Here is a 15,318-nt window from a genome sequence, read left to right on the forward strand (position 1 = left end):
CAGGAGCAGTAAACCACAAATTAAGTCAGCTGCTGCCAAAGATTTAGGCAAAGATCTCCAACTAATTTTGACACAGGTGTGAGAAAGGCCAGGGAAATAGAGCCCTTAAGTAGGTCTGTGAGGTTTGGGAACCATGTTTTTTGTGTATATTTTCTATGATTTTTGACAAACTTCAAGCCAATGCAATGCAAATGCTGGGATGGGACATCATGGGGTATAGTAAAGCTGAGTACATAAAGTACATATTAAGTACATTGGCTCAATATGGTTTTAAACTTCCAGATGCCAAATGGCTGTAAATTGGCATTGGGCACCGATAAATAGTGCAAAGCTTCAAATGCTGAGTGTACCACCACTTTTATCTACACTGCATCCTGCTTGGACCCATCATCTTATTCTTAAGCAGAAGTGAACTGATAAAAAACTTCATTCAACCATTTCTCCCTCTTAAGTGTTTTTGCAACTGTCAATACACTGCGGAGTCGCGATGCATGGGTAATAATAAAAATATCACACAAAATTAGAGGAAACCCAATGGAACAGAGAAAGTACAGCAAACTTCTTTAAAAGCACAGAAAAAAGAGTGAAGCTTTCAAATTGAGTTTTCAGGCATTACGAAGCTCAACATAATCTATTTGTTCAGAAGGCCATCTTGTTTCTCGTCAAAAAATGGAGTTTGGTAAAGAGAGTCAGGATATTATGAAATGTCATTAAAGTTCTTTACTTTTTAAGTTACATTTTCTTTATAGTATATACAGAATAATTCATGATCCCTGGTAGAGTGCATGATTGTTGCAATTCTTTCAAGAGCTTTTTACTCATCTTCTAAACCACAAGGGAGCAGTTGAAACAGCATCTGACAAGCAGAATCTACCAGCCTACAGGTACATTCATCCTGCATTTTGGTTGGGGAGGGTGGTAACAAGTGCATTCTCAAGCAAAGAGAGGCAAATGTAACCTCTTGACTTCAACACTGACCCATGTACCAGTCCAGGCTCCGGAGTACAAGGGCTGATACAATAGACTGCAATGACTCAGCTCTTTGTGATTCTTAGTCTTTAAGCTGCTCTAGTAAACAGAATGTAGCACACCTAGAACTCATTTCTGGACGAAGTAATTAAGAAGCTAGGGGAAAGTCTCCAGCACCTGTAACTTCTGCTTTTGTGAGATAGGGTTCTGTAGTTCTGACAGCCTCACCTGGACTTGTGTGAAATGCACTTTGCAGTCTGGAGCTTTCTGGCTATTTGTGCCCCAGAATACTTTTAATGGGAAGCCAAAGAACTGAGGATGCATCAGGTATTGGACAAAGGAAGACCTGCATGGAGGATGAAAGCTTAAGAGACAGTCGGTCAACCTGAGAACTGAACAGAGGGTTAGGTTTGGTTTGGGAACGGACATAGATTTGGATGGGTATTTACATTGCCCATCCCTTCTGCTATTAAAAATTTTCAGCTGATTATGGAGGGGCACCGATGAGCTACAAAGTGAGTTCTCCATCCAGTGTTCCTGATGGTAAATGCTGAATATCAATGACAGAGTGGAAATTAATGGGGGGAAAAACATTCAGAAAGGTTTATCTGAAAAGACTGTGATTATATGTTGGGAATATTTTTGCTCCAAGAAGCATTTCAAAAATGACCTTTGCAAGACTCTTACATCACCCACATTTGTACTAGCGCTCTATGTACTGTGTACATCTGAAGACTTTGGGCAGTGCTGACACTGTAAACTATTTGGAGCAAGGACTGTAAGCCGCCATATATTTATAAGGTGCTGAACACATTGTCAGTGCCCAGTAAATAACCGTAGCAGGGTGAAGTTGAATTTGAAGAACTAAATTATGGTGCGCGAATAAGGTCTAACAAATGGGCTACAAAGGAACCTGAAGCAAATGTACTGTGCTTTTGCAAAGAGAACTGGGAAAACACTATTTTGGCAGCTCCACCAATACCCTTTTTAATTTTCACTTCAAGCTCAGATATTACTTACTTGACGCTCTCCTACCAGAGCTAGAACACAAAACTGAACTGCAGCATAAACACAGAGCGAACATTTAATTAACTTGGAAACACAATGTCATTTTTTCTATGACTTATTTAGCACCACATTAAATGAAGAAATGCCTGATATCTAACCCTTGATTTGGAGAGCTTGCTTATACCCAGGGTCCATACAATTAAACTGACAACCCATAATTTCACACACAGCAGACAGAAGCCCAAGAATGAAAGAACATGAACGCTGAATTACTTAGAAAGAAAGAGGCTTTTAAAAAAAAAACAAAAAACAAAAAAACCCATGGTCGGGAGCACTGTTATTAAAAAAAAAAATCAGAACAACATTTTGGTGTAATGAGCAGAGCTTACTCATTCCCTTGTTTTATGCAACTTGACTTTTGGCTTTCTGCAGAACGCCATTTAACAGAGCACATTACCAAGCTGCTAGCCACTTTTCATAGTGTTGCTAAAGCAGGTAAGAGACAATAAGTGGAACTGTTGATGGTTTATATTACTCTATTATGTTAATGTTCACTAAAGTATGCCATAAGCTCTCTCATTACATGTGTATAAACCAATTCTCTGTGGTGTTATTCCTGTGTTAAATGCTATAACTACATAAATCTTGAATTAATGGAGACTTTATTGTTCCTGAAAATGAAGGGTAATTGCTATCTGTTAATGCTGTTGTTGCTATTAAAGGAGTATATATTTTCTGTAACAATGTTTATGGACCATGAGCCTCACATAGCAGCTACTGCATATTTTGGAACATAGTTGTAATACCGTTACCAGATGAACTCCCCTCCTCTTTCCTCATCACCAAAAAAAAAAAGGTGACATACTCTCCACAGCTACCAAAAAACTACCCTGTAATTCTTCTAACGGCAGCGTCCAAATCCATGCCCTTCAATGAACATAAGGCAGAAGTAATGGGATTCATGTTACCGACATTGGGAATGCATGGTTTGCAGAGCTCTTAGTTTGTCTCAGTGGTAGAAAAGCTCAATTTATTGTTTCATTTAAAAAAAAAACAAAAAAACAGTTCTTAGAAATCATGGAAAGTGGGTGAGAGAAAGTATTTCCCCGTTCGCTTCCCTGGAGAGTTCTGTGGTGAAAAAGAAACTTGAGGCAACAGTTGGTGGAAATTCGCAGCACTCTCCCTCAGAAAGTGGAAGGGGTGCATTAATTCCTGGCTTCATTAGTATACCTACCTGAAATCTCTGTGCTTTTAAAAACAGCAGAGTCATCATTTGGAAGCACTGTCACAATCTGCCATCAGACTGCACCTTATGCAACTATAAATATCACTCTTCAGTTCTGGTTCATCTTCTTTATAATTAACTGTGCTCAAACTTGATTACCCTATGCCACTGCCCTCTAGAGTACTGGATGTGACTGCATAAAAGTAAAAACTACGAAGGGTCTGCTTATAGCTACTAGTACAGGGAAGAAAAATTACAAATGTTGCTCTAACGTATGCATTTTTAAAATGTTGGGAGCTCTAACAACCTCTATATCTATGGGCTAAATAAATAAGGGATAAGTAGCAGGCAGTGGATAGGATATGGAACTGGGAGTCGGAAGACTTGAGTTTTATTCCCAGCTGATGCCACTGACTCTGTGTAATTGTGGACAATTTCTCCCCTCTCCCATTTCCCCACCCATAAAATGGGATTGCGGCTGCTGCTAACCCACCTTAGTGAAGTGATGTGAGATCTACAAATGAAAAATGCTATGTAAGTGCAAAGTATTTTATTAATAAATGCTGCCCTGCATTTAATTAGTGCTCAAAGGGTATGTGTGTATTATTATCTATAAAGATGGCACAGAGAGCTTCTTGCTGAGCAAGCAGCAAGATAGGATCTCTCTGTAGCACTTCAAAATGCTAAGAAAGGTGCAGGGTCCATACATCTTATCCCTTAGAGAGTGTGGTGTGTGGGCTAGAGCATATGTCTAGCCCTACAACTGGCTGCAAAGGGCAGGAAATGTTATTAGAGGGCACACTTTGCTAATGTTCTGAGGAGTAGAAATACTCCCCAGTGCAATCTCTCAGGCTACCATAAAGAATTCTTTGTTGAGGCCACTCAGGCCAGCGTTTTGATAGCTCCTTCTTGTATCAGCCAGGGCAGGATTAAGATCTATAACCAACAGTTGTCCCCTTATGTATAATATCAAATGTAAACAGAGCCTGATTCTCCAAGTGCTCCATGAATTTAGTCGGAATTCCACATGAAGGGCATTTGCACTATCAGGCCCATTGGAAAGACTGAAATCCCTCCGCTTCAGCCATAATGGTGCTTATAGTTTGGTGCTGCATGCACATGTCTTTGCGGACACAAAAGGCAACCTTACTTAACGCCAGAGACCTACTTAATGAAACTGAGGTCTTGCCTCATGTCTTTACAGATCAGAGAAGAGATATAAAAAAAGACAATTGCTCTCTCTCCCTTTTTGGTACAGAAAGTACTTTGATTAGGCAGGATTTACTAAAAGGAGGGGGTAGTTGGAACATGTATGAGACTGGATGGTCCAATTACAGATATATATGAAATGCTATAATAATGGTATGGAATGCTAGAATGGTCTTTCATTTGCTGTAGAGGACAGTAAGTTACCAGCCAAACACAATGCCGCTTCCTCTAAAGGTAACCTCAGATCCCACATTCTGAAAGCTAATCAATGTTGTTCAGATTTCAATTTCTTCACTACAAGGTGAAGTCAAACCTAATCTAACAAACGTCAGTCTCAGATGTAATGCTGCTAGCTGGGTCTACCAGTGTAATTTAGATAATCATTAATAGCATAGCTGTATAATAAAACTACATGTCACTTACAACTTCATCTGAGGTTTGACTGGCAGATCTTTTAAACTGTTTTCTAAATGATTGCTTTTACTTTCTCTGATTGCGCAGTGTAAGAAATGTTTTAACCCTATGGTACCCAAGCTTTGGGGGAGTAAATTCAACCTGTTTCTCTGCCAAAAATCACCCTCTGTTATTATTTATCCTTTTGCGGCAGACAGCCATAGAAATATATGCTGCAAAAACAAAATGTCTACTAAAAATGTCCACTGTTTTTTTCATTCAAGAGCCATGATTAAAACATTCCTCTTTGTTTAAGACTTTTTGCCAAAATGTATCTGTTGTCTCATTCAGGGAAAATTAGATATTTGAGTGGACTTTTAAAAGAAGACAATGAAAAAATGAAGGACAGCATACATTTTCCTGGTTTTAAACCCATGCCAAAAAACAACCAACCCACCCTCATAAAACTTAGTTAGCATTAGCTTTCAATGCAGCATCTTGAATTCACTTCTTCCTATGGTTACAGGCAATTGTGCTGCCAAACAGGATAAGGAATTTCAGAACTCAGCCTTTACATTTGTAACGCTGATCCAGTGGAATCTGTGCATGTTGTTGGTTCTCATGCATGGATATAAGGGACTGGAAAAACAAAGGTTTGACGAAGATTTAACCTGAGACTAATATCTGCTAAAACGGATGGCTATGGGGACGCTGAAGACTTAAAAATGCTTGATGTTCAAAAGCATGTAGCAGCTGCTGCTTCCACTAGGGGTTGTCTGTTTTCACTGCAAAGGTGATGCTCAAGCACAAGAATGGAGGTCAATGGTATGAAACAAGAAGTCCCTATACATATACCAAAACATATTGCTATAACCTCCCACTGTCTAACATCCATATCAAACAAAAAGGTCAGAAAAAATCACTGCTGCGTGATAAAAATGCATGCAACATGACAAAATACTCCCTGACAGTTACCTATCCTCATAGACAGTGCAGTACCAGTTGTCCATCTTCTAAACCCATTATAAAACTGACATGTTCAAAGGTTATTATAAATAAAATATTGGCTCTTGAGGAGTTATCAGGGAAGTCTTTCTCCAAAACAAAAAGATAGTGCCAACACAGTGACTTGCATCCTACCAAACCCTGGCACATTAATCAAGAAGGGGTATTGTGTTAGCAACAGAAAGCTTGGCTGCATGTCTAAGCTTAGGGCAAAGGCTGAGACTATCATCTTGTGAAGCGGATACAAGTTACTGATATTTCTAAATTTGACATGAAGGCTAAAAGAAAATATTATGTTACTGTTAGATTCATTTTTATTTTTCTCATAGGGGAATTTTCAAGCTGGTGAAGCATATGGAAAAAGGGAATTCAGTCTTACCTTATCGTCAATATCACTCTCGCTGTCACACTGCAGATTAGAGAAAGAGAGAGAGAAAAGGCTTCATGAAATATCTGTATATAAATGAAACTCCTGCATCATCATCTACAATCTTTCAGGTGGCTGATTAATAGATATTTCAATGAACAGAGTGTACACTTTCATTGTATACATTTTACATTGCCAAAATAAATAAAATATGCAAACTAGCAGCAGATTTCTCTCTTTTTTTTTTAATAAAAATACAATGTGCTAGTAGTTGAATTAGATGTTCACACACAAAGTCGGCTTTAATCAAATGAGACAATCAGCTATGTGTTGCAACAACCACTGGATGTCACATGGATATTTCAATACAAATCTTGGCCTCTTTTCATCCAAAACTCTGAAAATGTATAGACACAGCTGTGGATGCCCCTAGCTTGATAAGCACTTTGTCATTTAATGAGGAAACTGTGAAGGTGGCAACAGTTTCTAAATCAGTTTAGTGGTACCCATAATGGTAACTGAAAATATTTAAAATAAATTATTTTGAATAGTTTAGCTTAAAATCAGATTGCAAACCCAAGTCGAAAAGTGTTTATTTAAAGAGTTTCAGAGCAAACTCTTTTATTGTTTCTGAAAAGGGAATATTTCATTTTCATTGCACAAGCGATGGCAAGATAACTAGAACTCTGAATCTTTAGGGGTGTATGGATTTCATTGGCCACAGGTCAGAAAGATTTACATTTGCAAGATAGAAATAAATCCACACAGAGTGGAAACGTCTAGTTGTTGTGGGGCTTCTGGATTCCACTGGAATTTTAGTTCACCGTGCGTGGATACTGCAGCGCACATTTGCAAACAGAGGTTAGGATGGGAATCCATGTTGTGAACTGCTTTATTGGGGCTCAACAAGCTGAGACCATGCACCACAAGTATGGAAACTGGACGTGAGAAATCTGCACATCTGTATTACCGAAGTAAGAAAAGGAAACCTTTTCTTAGGTCATCTAGTCCCCATCTTCTAATCTCGAGAGAAGGAGGATTGTTCCTTACTGTATAATAAGTTAGCTTAATTGGAATGTTGTGAAACATAATGCAGTTATGCTGTGACACCCTTGCCTTTCTGTGGTTTGCCTTAGAAATTACACAATCTCTCCTTTCTTTTGGCATATGAAGTGACCATCCCCAAGGACCCTACGACTCTGTATTCTTTGATACGTACAAAGCACACAATAAACCTGGCATTCGTCGGTCATGATTCTATAGTTAAGATTGCCACAGGTTTCCAATCTAAAGCTTATTCTCACCTAACTTTTTGCAGTAATAATATTCCCACCTAAAAATGTATGTGGATCATGGATGGGGGGGGCGGGGTGGTCAATAATTTTTTGGCTGTTATTTCAACAAACACTTTTCAGATGTTTCAAAAGTCTTTAAAAAGTGGCATGACCCGCCCCTTCTTCAAACTGTAACAGCCTCTTCTGATTTTCAGCCTCCTTTCACTGACAAATGCCACAGTTTGACATCAGCATGCGCATCCGAGCACTCGTGTCTCTCACAGTTCTGAAGAAACAAGAATTCAAAGCGAAGACGTTGGTAATCTTGGTTGCTACTGATTTGATCTCTCTTTAATGACGCTGCTGCAGCGAGACTTATCCATCTGTCAGCAGCAACGGGCAGTGGTTAGGTTAACCTGGGAACACCCTATAGGTAACTGGGTAGTCTCTAAGGTGCCACAAGGACTCCTTTTCTTTCTAGAGGTGATGTGCTGCTACAGGTAGAACAGCCTTAGCCAGCTGAATGCTTCAGCACCTGAACCTTCTGCGCAAATGTAGAAGAGCGGCGAGCCTATTTTAAAGTATAAAAATGTAAGCAATTCAATAGGAGATGGGGCTCCCGAGCTAAATAGGATCCCATGGCAACTTGGGTCTCCCCTCACAGCCCACCATAGGTTTAGGCAACTCTATTTTCACTTCTGAGCTCCGTTTCACTTTTTAAAGGAAAGAAAAGAAGGAAAGTCACAACACACAAACTTTGTTAAACTTTCAGGTGCCCTTAAGGTTCAGTCATTCAGTTAACTGCAAAGAGCTAAATACATTTGTTCCATGTGTTACACTGTGCACTCCATTTATAAGAATCACTGATATTAGAATCAACCACGTATAGTTATCAAAACCACTGGAACAAAATCATTCCTAAACTAACTAAAATAAGCCGCTTGAAAGAATCAACTGCTTATAAGAATCAAATCATCCACGACAAATGTAATTCTTATAAAAGGAGTGCACTTGTATAAAGTAGCAAATATTTAATAATGGGCTCTTCAATTTAGCAGAAAAAGTTACAACTTGGACTGGAAGTTAAAGCTAGACAAATTTAGACTGGAAATAAGTTGTACATTTTCAACAGTGAGAGTAATTAACCACTGAAACAATTTACCAATGGTCATAGTGGATTTTCTATCACTGAGCATTTTTAAATCAAATTGGATTTTCTCTAAAATATAAAAGGAGGACTTGTGGCACCTTAGAGACTAACCAATTTATTTGAGCATGAGCTTTCGTGAGCTACAGCTCACTTCATCGGATGCATGCCGTGGAAACTGCAGCAGACTTTATATACAGTCTTTATATATAGTCTGCTGCAGTTTCCACGGCATGCATCCGATGAAGTGAGCTGTAGCTCACGAAAGCTCATGCTCAAATAAATTGGTTAGTCTCTAAGGTGCCACAAGTCCTCCTTTTCTTTTTGCGAATACAGACTAACACGGCTGTTACTCTGAAACCTCTAAAATATATGCTCTAGAATTATGTTTTGGAAGTTCTATGGCCTGTGTTATACAGGAGGTCAGACTATATAATCCCTTCTGGCCTTGGAATCTATGAATCTATGGAAAATACTGCAAGAAAGAAGGATGTAAAATTCCTGTGATGCTGCGATAGCCATGCGTGCCTAAACTGAAATTCTGGAAAGAAACAATCCAAAAACTGCAGCAAACTCAGAGATATGCAACCCTGTTCCCTTCAAGAGCTGTGCTTACAGAACCAAATGTCACAAGGTAGGCTGCACTACATTTGTATTTTGCACATCTTCAAACATCAGCTTATCAAATCATTACCACTGTCAGGGCAATCTTCAGAAACCACTGGAAGCCAATGCCTAGTGGACAGCTCTTGTGCTACACATTAAGTACATGGTTAAATGTTTTGCTAGACTGAAACCTAAATTCTCAGTGACAGAACCTTCAAAGATGCTGTTGCCCCCTACTTTTCAGCATATTTAAAACTTCACTAAGGAATCATAGAATATCAGGACTGGAAGGGACCTCAGGAGGTCATCTAGTCCAACCCCCTGCTCAAAGCAGGACCAATCCCCAATTTTTGCCCCAAATCCCTAAATGGCCCCCTCAAGGATTGAACTCACAACCCTGGGTTTAGCAGGCCAATGCTCAAACCACTGAGCTATCCCTCCCCCCAACTTTATACAGATTGGTCCTTTCAAATAATTTCACACATGCCCTACTTTTCAACTTATGTTGCTAAGTTTCATGAAATAAACAAATAAATAGAAGGGGTTAGTGTCACTTCTGGAGACCGGGGGTTTCCACATCATGTTTGACGCTCAAAAGACAAAATCACTTTGTTAGAGACTCTCATCCTAGTCCCTAGCCCCAGTGGATGTTTGCTGACTTCAGAAAGACCCTCACAACAAAGCTGTGCTGTTTTCTGCTCTGGGGAGGCCCAGGCCTAAGACCGAAGGGGCACCGCACCTCGTAATTAAAGTGCATTGGCAGCACACGGTGTGTAGCCACCTGCCTGAACCTGAACTTGGCTCAACACAGTACTGACAAAGCATCAATCGAAAAGCTTAAGAGAAAAAGAAAAGGGAGATAGAGTCAGAGCAGTAAGCTAATTATGGTCTCTATAAATACACTATTTAGGGAGACTGGATGATTTAGGGGATTGGGAGCTTTTCATCTCCAGCTGTGTGGTCGAAATCCAGCCTAAGTCAGTAGTGACCAAAAGCCAGTATCATCTAACAGCTGTTTGGAGCTCAATATGAAACAGATTACTTTAGTCCAGTTCCTATAGTGGAAGGGGTCCATGGCCCCAAACCACCATCCAGTTGATACTACTTCTTGTGGTCTCTCTGGCCTGGTCTACACTAGAAAATTAGGTCAGTTTAACTACATCGGTCAGGGGTGCAAAGAATCCATGTCCCTGAGCAAGGTAGTTAAGCCCACTTAAGTCCCTGCATAGACAGAGCTAGACTAATGGAAGAAACCTTCCATGGACCTAGCTACTGCCTCTCAGGGAAGTGGATTACCCACGCTGATGGAAGAACTCCTCCCATCGGTGCAGGTAGTGTCTACACTGAAGCACTACAGTGGTGCTGCTGCAGTGGCTCAACTGTGTTTTAGGTGTACACAAGCTACAGAATGAATGAACCAAAAAGACTTAATTATCTTTTCACACTTAAGGCGCTGTCTACACAACACTGTGGCTATCATTTTGACTGCTGTGTCATTTAGACTTGCACTGAGATGGGATTAGTAGATTAATCGGTTTCAAAGACAGAAGAGACTATTTTGACCATATAGTCTGACCTCCTGCATAACACAGGCCAGAGAATTTTACCTAATGCTTCCTGCATCTAGACCCATAACTTGTGGTTGAACTACGGCATATCTTTTAGAAAGACACCCAGTCTTGATTTAAAGACCCCAAGTGATAGATAAATGACTCAGTGGCTAAAGTGGTGGCTACAGCTGGAGGTTTCTACTCATATACGCTGAATCTACCCCTAGTGTGGATTAATTGGGGCAAGCGATGGAGGGAATTTTTTTAGAAAATTTCCCTCTTTAAATAGGGCCCAAACAGTAACCAACTTGAAACAAATTTGAAGTAAATCTGAGAGGTAGTGGAGGGGGAGGTTGCACTGTTGATATCTTATGTTGTACTGGTTCTATAAGTGTGGGACTTTCCAGGCTGCCAACCGACCACCTTGTAACAGCTCTAAATGTAATTTAAAAATTATACATACAAACTAATCAAGTAATTTCCACTTCTTGTTTGAGAATTCTGTATCTCACAAGCATTAATAGAAATTCTTGCTGAGACTTATTCAAAAGAACCCAGTTGTACCACTTGATATAAATTCTAATTAACCAAGCCCAGAAAAGTATTATTTTATTTTAAAATAATTCTTGACAATTTCTTTAAAGTTGATATATTTTTGCCTATTAGTCATGCCAAGATATTTCATAGATTTGATACATAAATGTTAGCCTCTCTAAACATGGTAGTTTAGTTCAAATGTTTTTGAAAGCAGATTTTTTTAAAAAATAATTTTGGAATGTAAATATCCATTATTATCCAAATCTAATGTGATTTCTAGGAGGTTATAAGTATTAGTGGCTTTTGAAGATTCACGGTTGTCTCTCTATTTACAGCTGAGTAGTGTATAATGTGGAAAAAAATGAAAAAGGCACTGTAGAAAACTAAAAACAATCTTACCTGTGCTTTAAGGGAAAAAAGCTCTACGGGAAACTTGCTTGCTTAATATAGATCTGGTAGACCCACACAACCATAATGAGTATAAAAATCCATTACAGATGGCTTCCATTACTAAAAGGTGCAGAACTGCCTTATTTTGATACCTAATTTTGCTCTGTGTGATACACAACTTCGCCTGACATAGATAAGTGAAAGCTGTAAAAAGCAAGTGAACCATCAAAACTGCAATCTAAATTTTATAAACTGACATACAAATGAAACAAACATCTGATATCTGAGGATAAGATTTTCAATTCAGAATCTGAAAATACACCATAATTAATTGTTTAAAAACGAAAAGGAAAGCAAAGATTTTCATTTCATTTTAATTTACATTTTCCTTAGTTTAAACACCGAGGCTTCAATCCTGCAATTGAAAAAGCCAGCGAAGCACCACGTGGGTGAAGAGCAGTTTGCAAATTTGGCTCCATCCGCATGAATCCAAATGCAAGATGTTGCCTTTAAATGGACTATTTTGGACAGCAAGCAACAACTACTTCGTTTATCTTATGGACCAGATGAGAGAGGCTAGATTTCTTTTCCAATCTCTTCCAATCCTGCATAGATTTAACGTACATAAGCTTTACTCATCTGAGTAGATCCACTGACCTCACTGCAACTATTCAAGTCAGCAAATGTACACACGTTCTTAGTCTTTGCAGGAACTGGGCTCTAATATCTGTGATTCTACACAGAAACAAGCCCAGCGCGCTCTATGTATGTTAACCTTTGAATCAAACCTGCTAATAGAGCTAAAAGAATGCTACAGCGTGCAAGAAATAATTATAATTATCAGTGTATGATTTGGACTACTGATCAATATAGAATGACCTGGAAAATGGAGAGTGTAAAAACAAGCTCAAGCTCTGGAAAATGGAGGGTGTGCAACAAGCCCAAATAGATTTTCCTCCACCTCCCACCCATTCTCAAAGGAAATCAATGGCCAGCTCCAGTGAAAAGCCAAGCTACAATATTTATTAAGTGTATGGGGTTTTTCTTAAACAATTTAAAGAAACTTACATTCATATACACATAAAGAAACAGGAACTCTCAGGCTGCTGAATGTGCAAGAGTGACACAAAGAAAGAAGCAACTACAGCAAAAGCAATTCCGCCTGGGGAAATACATGAAAAACAAAACCAATGTCATCTCTTCCTGCCCCACCCTCCCAAAAAAGTAGATTTCAATAGATCAGTTTAGTTTCTGTGGTAACACACTTCAGTATCCTTATGCCCCCCTCCCCATGATAAAAGAAAGGCCTTGGGTCAAAAGAGAAAGACTGATGTTTTGTGTTGAGAGCAGGTTTAAATGAATAATTAAGTAATAGGAAAAACTTCAAGTTGACCCACAAGATTCTCAGGGACCTATGGAGAAAAGGCTGTTCTCGGATGATGGGAGGGGTTCCAGAGGTACTCTCAAAAGAACTAGCAAACTAAGATGGTGTAAATCACACAACCAGTCTCCACACAAACTTTGTCTAAGGAATGTCAACTGCAGAGGAATTAAAAAAAAAAAAAAAAAAAAAAGCAGCTCTCCACAGTTTTACCTCCCACGCAGCTGTTGTCAATGGGACAAAAGCCCTTGTCAAAATACAAAGTTAAAGAAATGTAAAGAATGGCAACTGTTGACAGTTATGGGGGTTCATTGAAAGACAAAAGCTTCAATTACCTGGATATTCCTAGAGGCCTGTTAACACTCCTGGTCTATAAGCAAAACTGTAAACAGCCCATTGTACTATGTTCATACAGGCTTGTAAAAGGATTGTTTGCTGAATTTTGCCAATTGCCTCTTAATTCCACCAAGAATGTTTGCAAAGCAGACCCTAATTGCCCCAGAGTTTGTAAACAGTTTCCTCCAACACAAGGTTCCAGTCAGGGAAAGTTAACAAAAAAGAAAAACACAGTGGAACTGGCTCAATCTGCCACACAGAGGCCATATATGCTTCCCATCCTCCTGCCCTAAATGAGGTTGAAGTGAACTTTCTAGTAAGGTATGGAGCAGAGAGGCAAACAATTTCTTTTTGCGAATACAGACTAACACGGCTGCTACTCTGAAACCTGTCAAAATGGATTGCAGTTAGCACATTGAAGAGATTGCAAAACTAGCTGTTAAATCAACATGGAAAGAGGACTTGATCACAATCTCATCAACTGCTATGGTGCAAGATCAGATTCAGGATGAGGCAGAGGTTGCTTTGGAGGGTAAAAGTGGTGGTTTTCTACCTTCCACACATGTAATCCCAGAATTCCCTATGCACTATTATCTGCCCCCACTATCTTGCCTCATGTCTGAGCAATCAGAGACAAGACTACTCTAGAAAGTGCAGGCTCACAGCCCTCGTCTTCTGTGGCTGTTGTGCGAGTGTTTGTGATTTCAGGCAGGGATATGCCGTCCCCTATGCTTCCTGCCTCACAGTTCAAGACCTGGAGTTAGGGTTGGCTGGGGCTATGAGCCCAGCAAGAGGTGAATATGGTGGCTCCTGTGATGGGAGAGGGCATAAAAGGACAAGGTGGGCTGGGTTCTTGCAAGATTTCCAGCCTCAACAGGACTTCCAGGGAATACTGGGAGTCTCGCAGGACTTGGCATGAGATTTGGAGCTCTAAAGGGAGCCCTGTACTCAGAGCCACTTCCTGTTTCCAAGTGGAGACAGCCAAACTGATGCTGGCAGCTCCTTGTGGCAGGTGCCCAGTGCACAAATCTACTGATTTAGGCTTAAAAAAAGGGTAACACAGTAGGAATCCCGAGAGCATCATCTTATGAGATGGGGGAAACATGTCTAGCTCCCTGGGACAAATGTGAAACAGGGGCCGGGACATTATCCCAGGGTTGCAGGGTGACTGACGGCAGTGCTAGCGGGGTGGGGGTCAAGGTCCCCTCTCGCCTCAACCTTCGTAAAGGGGAGGATTGTTAGCAGACAGGTAGAGGCACCCAGAGAACCTCCTAGCATGGTGACTGGCTTCCACTGTGGTGGGAGCAGCCAAAGAATTGGCAAAAGCTTAATGGGGTGCAAGTGACTGGTCTGAACTGCCCCCTGACGGGACCCTTGGATGTAATTTGACTAATAAAGTTGCGGTCTGGTTAAAAACCATACCATATGTGTCCTTGCCTTCTTCCATGCGGTGAGCACACCAAAGTTGGATATGTCAGTGATTTAAAGACGGACAAGGAGTTACTTCAGTGGTGAAACACTCCAGTTTAATATTTGGCCCGTGGTTTAAAGACTTCAAGGTGCAGAGAATCCTCCAGCAAGTGACCTGTGCCCTACGCTGCAGAGGAAGGCGAAAAACCCCTAGGGCCTCTGCCAATCTGCCCTGGAGGAAAATTCCTTCCCGACCTGAAATATGGCGATCAGCTAAACCCTGAGCATATGGGCAAGACTCACCAGCCAGACACCCAGGAAAGAGAGGGAAACATTATCCGTAGGACGATGTGTGGATGCGTCTCTGCCTTAAAACAAATAGAGCACAGTCCTGATACTCCTGATTTGCACAGCACAAGTAGTACAGTAGTAATTTTTTCTACACCCACTTGTACATAGCTCACACACCCACTCATACAGTACCAAAAGATGGTCACAATATTTTGTGGTT

At 40.2% G+C, this 15,318-nt stretch overlaps 1 protein-coding gene across 2 annotated transcripts in view; it reads right to left on the reverse strand.

Moving 5' to 3' along the window:
• FBRSL1 (fibrosin like 1) overlaps window positions 1-15,318 on the reverse strand; it is a 743,463-nt gene that overhangs the window by 213,292 nt on the left and 514,853 nt on the right. For both annotated transcript variants that reach the window (XM_084649612.1, XM_084649611.1), the window contains exon 5: window positions 6,189-6,218. In XM_084649612.1, coding sequence (XP_084505738.1) covers window positions 6,189-6,218 — 30 coding nt within the window. The remainder of the gene's footprint in view (window positions 1-6,188; window positions 6,219-15,318) is intronic.

The sequence above is a fragment of the Lepidochelys olivacea genome (assembly GCF_965140295.1).
Source record: "Lepidochelys olivacea isolate rLepOli2 genome assembly, chromosome: 15".
Classification (NCBI taxonomy): domain Eukaryota; kingdom Metazoa; phylum Chordata; order Testudines; family Cheloniidae; genus Lepidochelys; species Lepidochelys olivacea.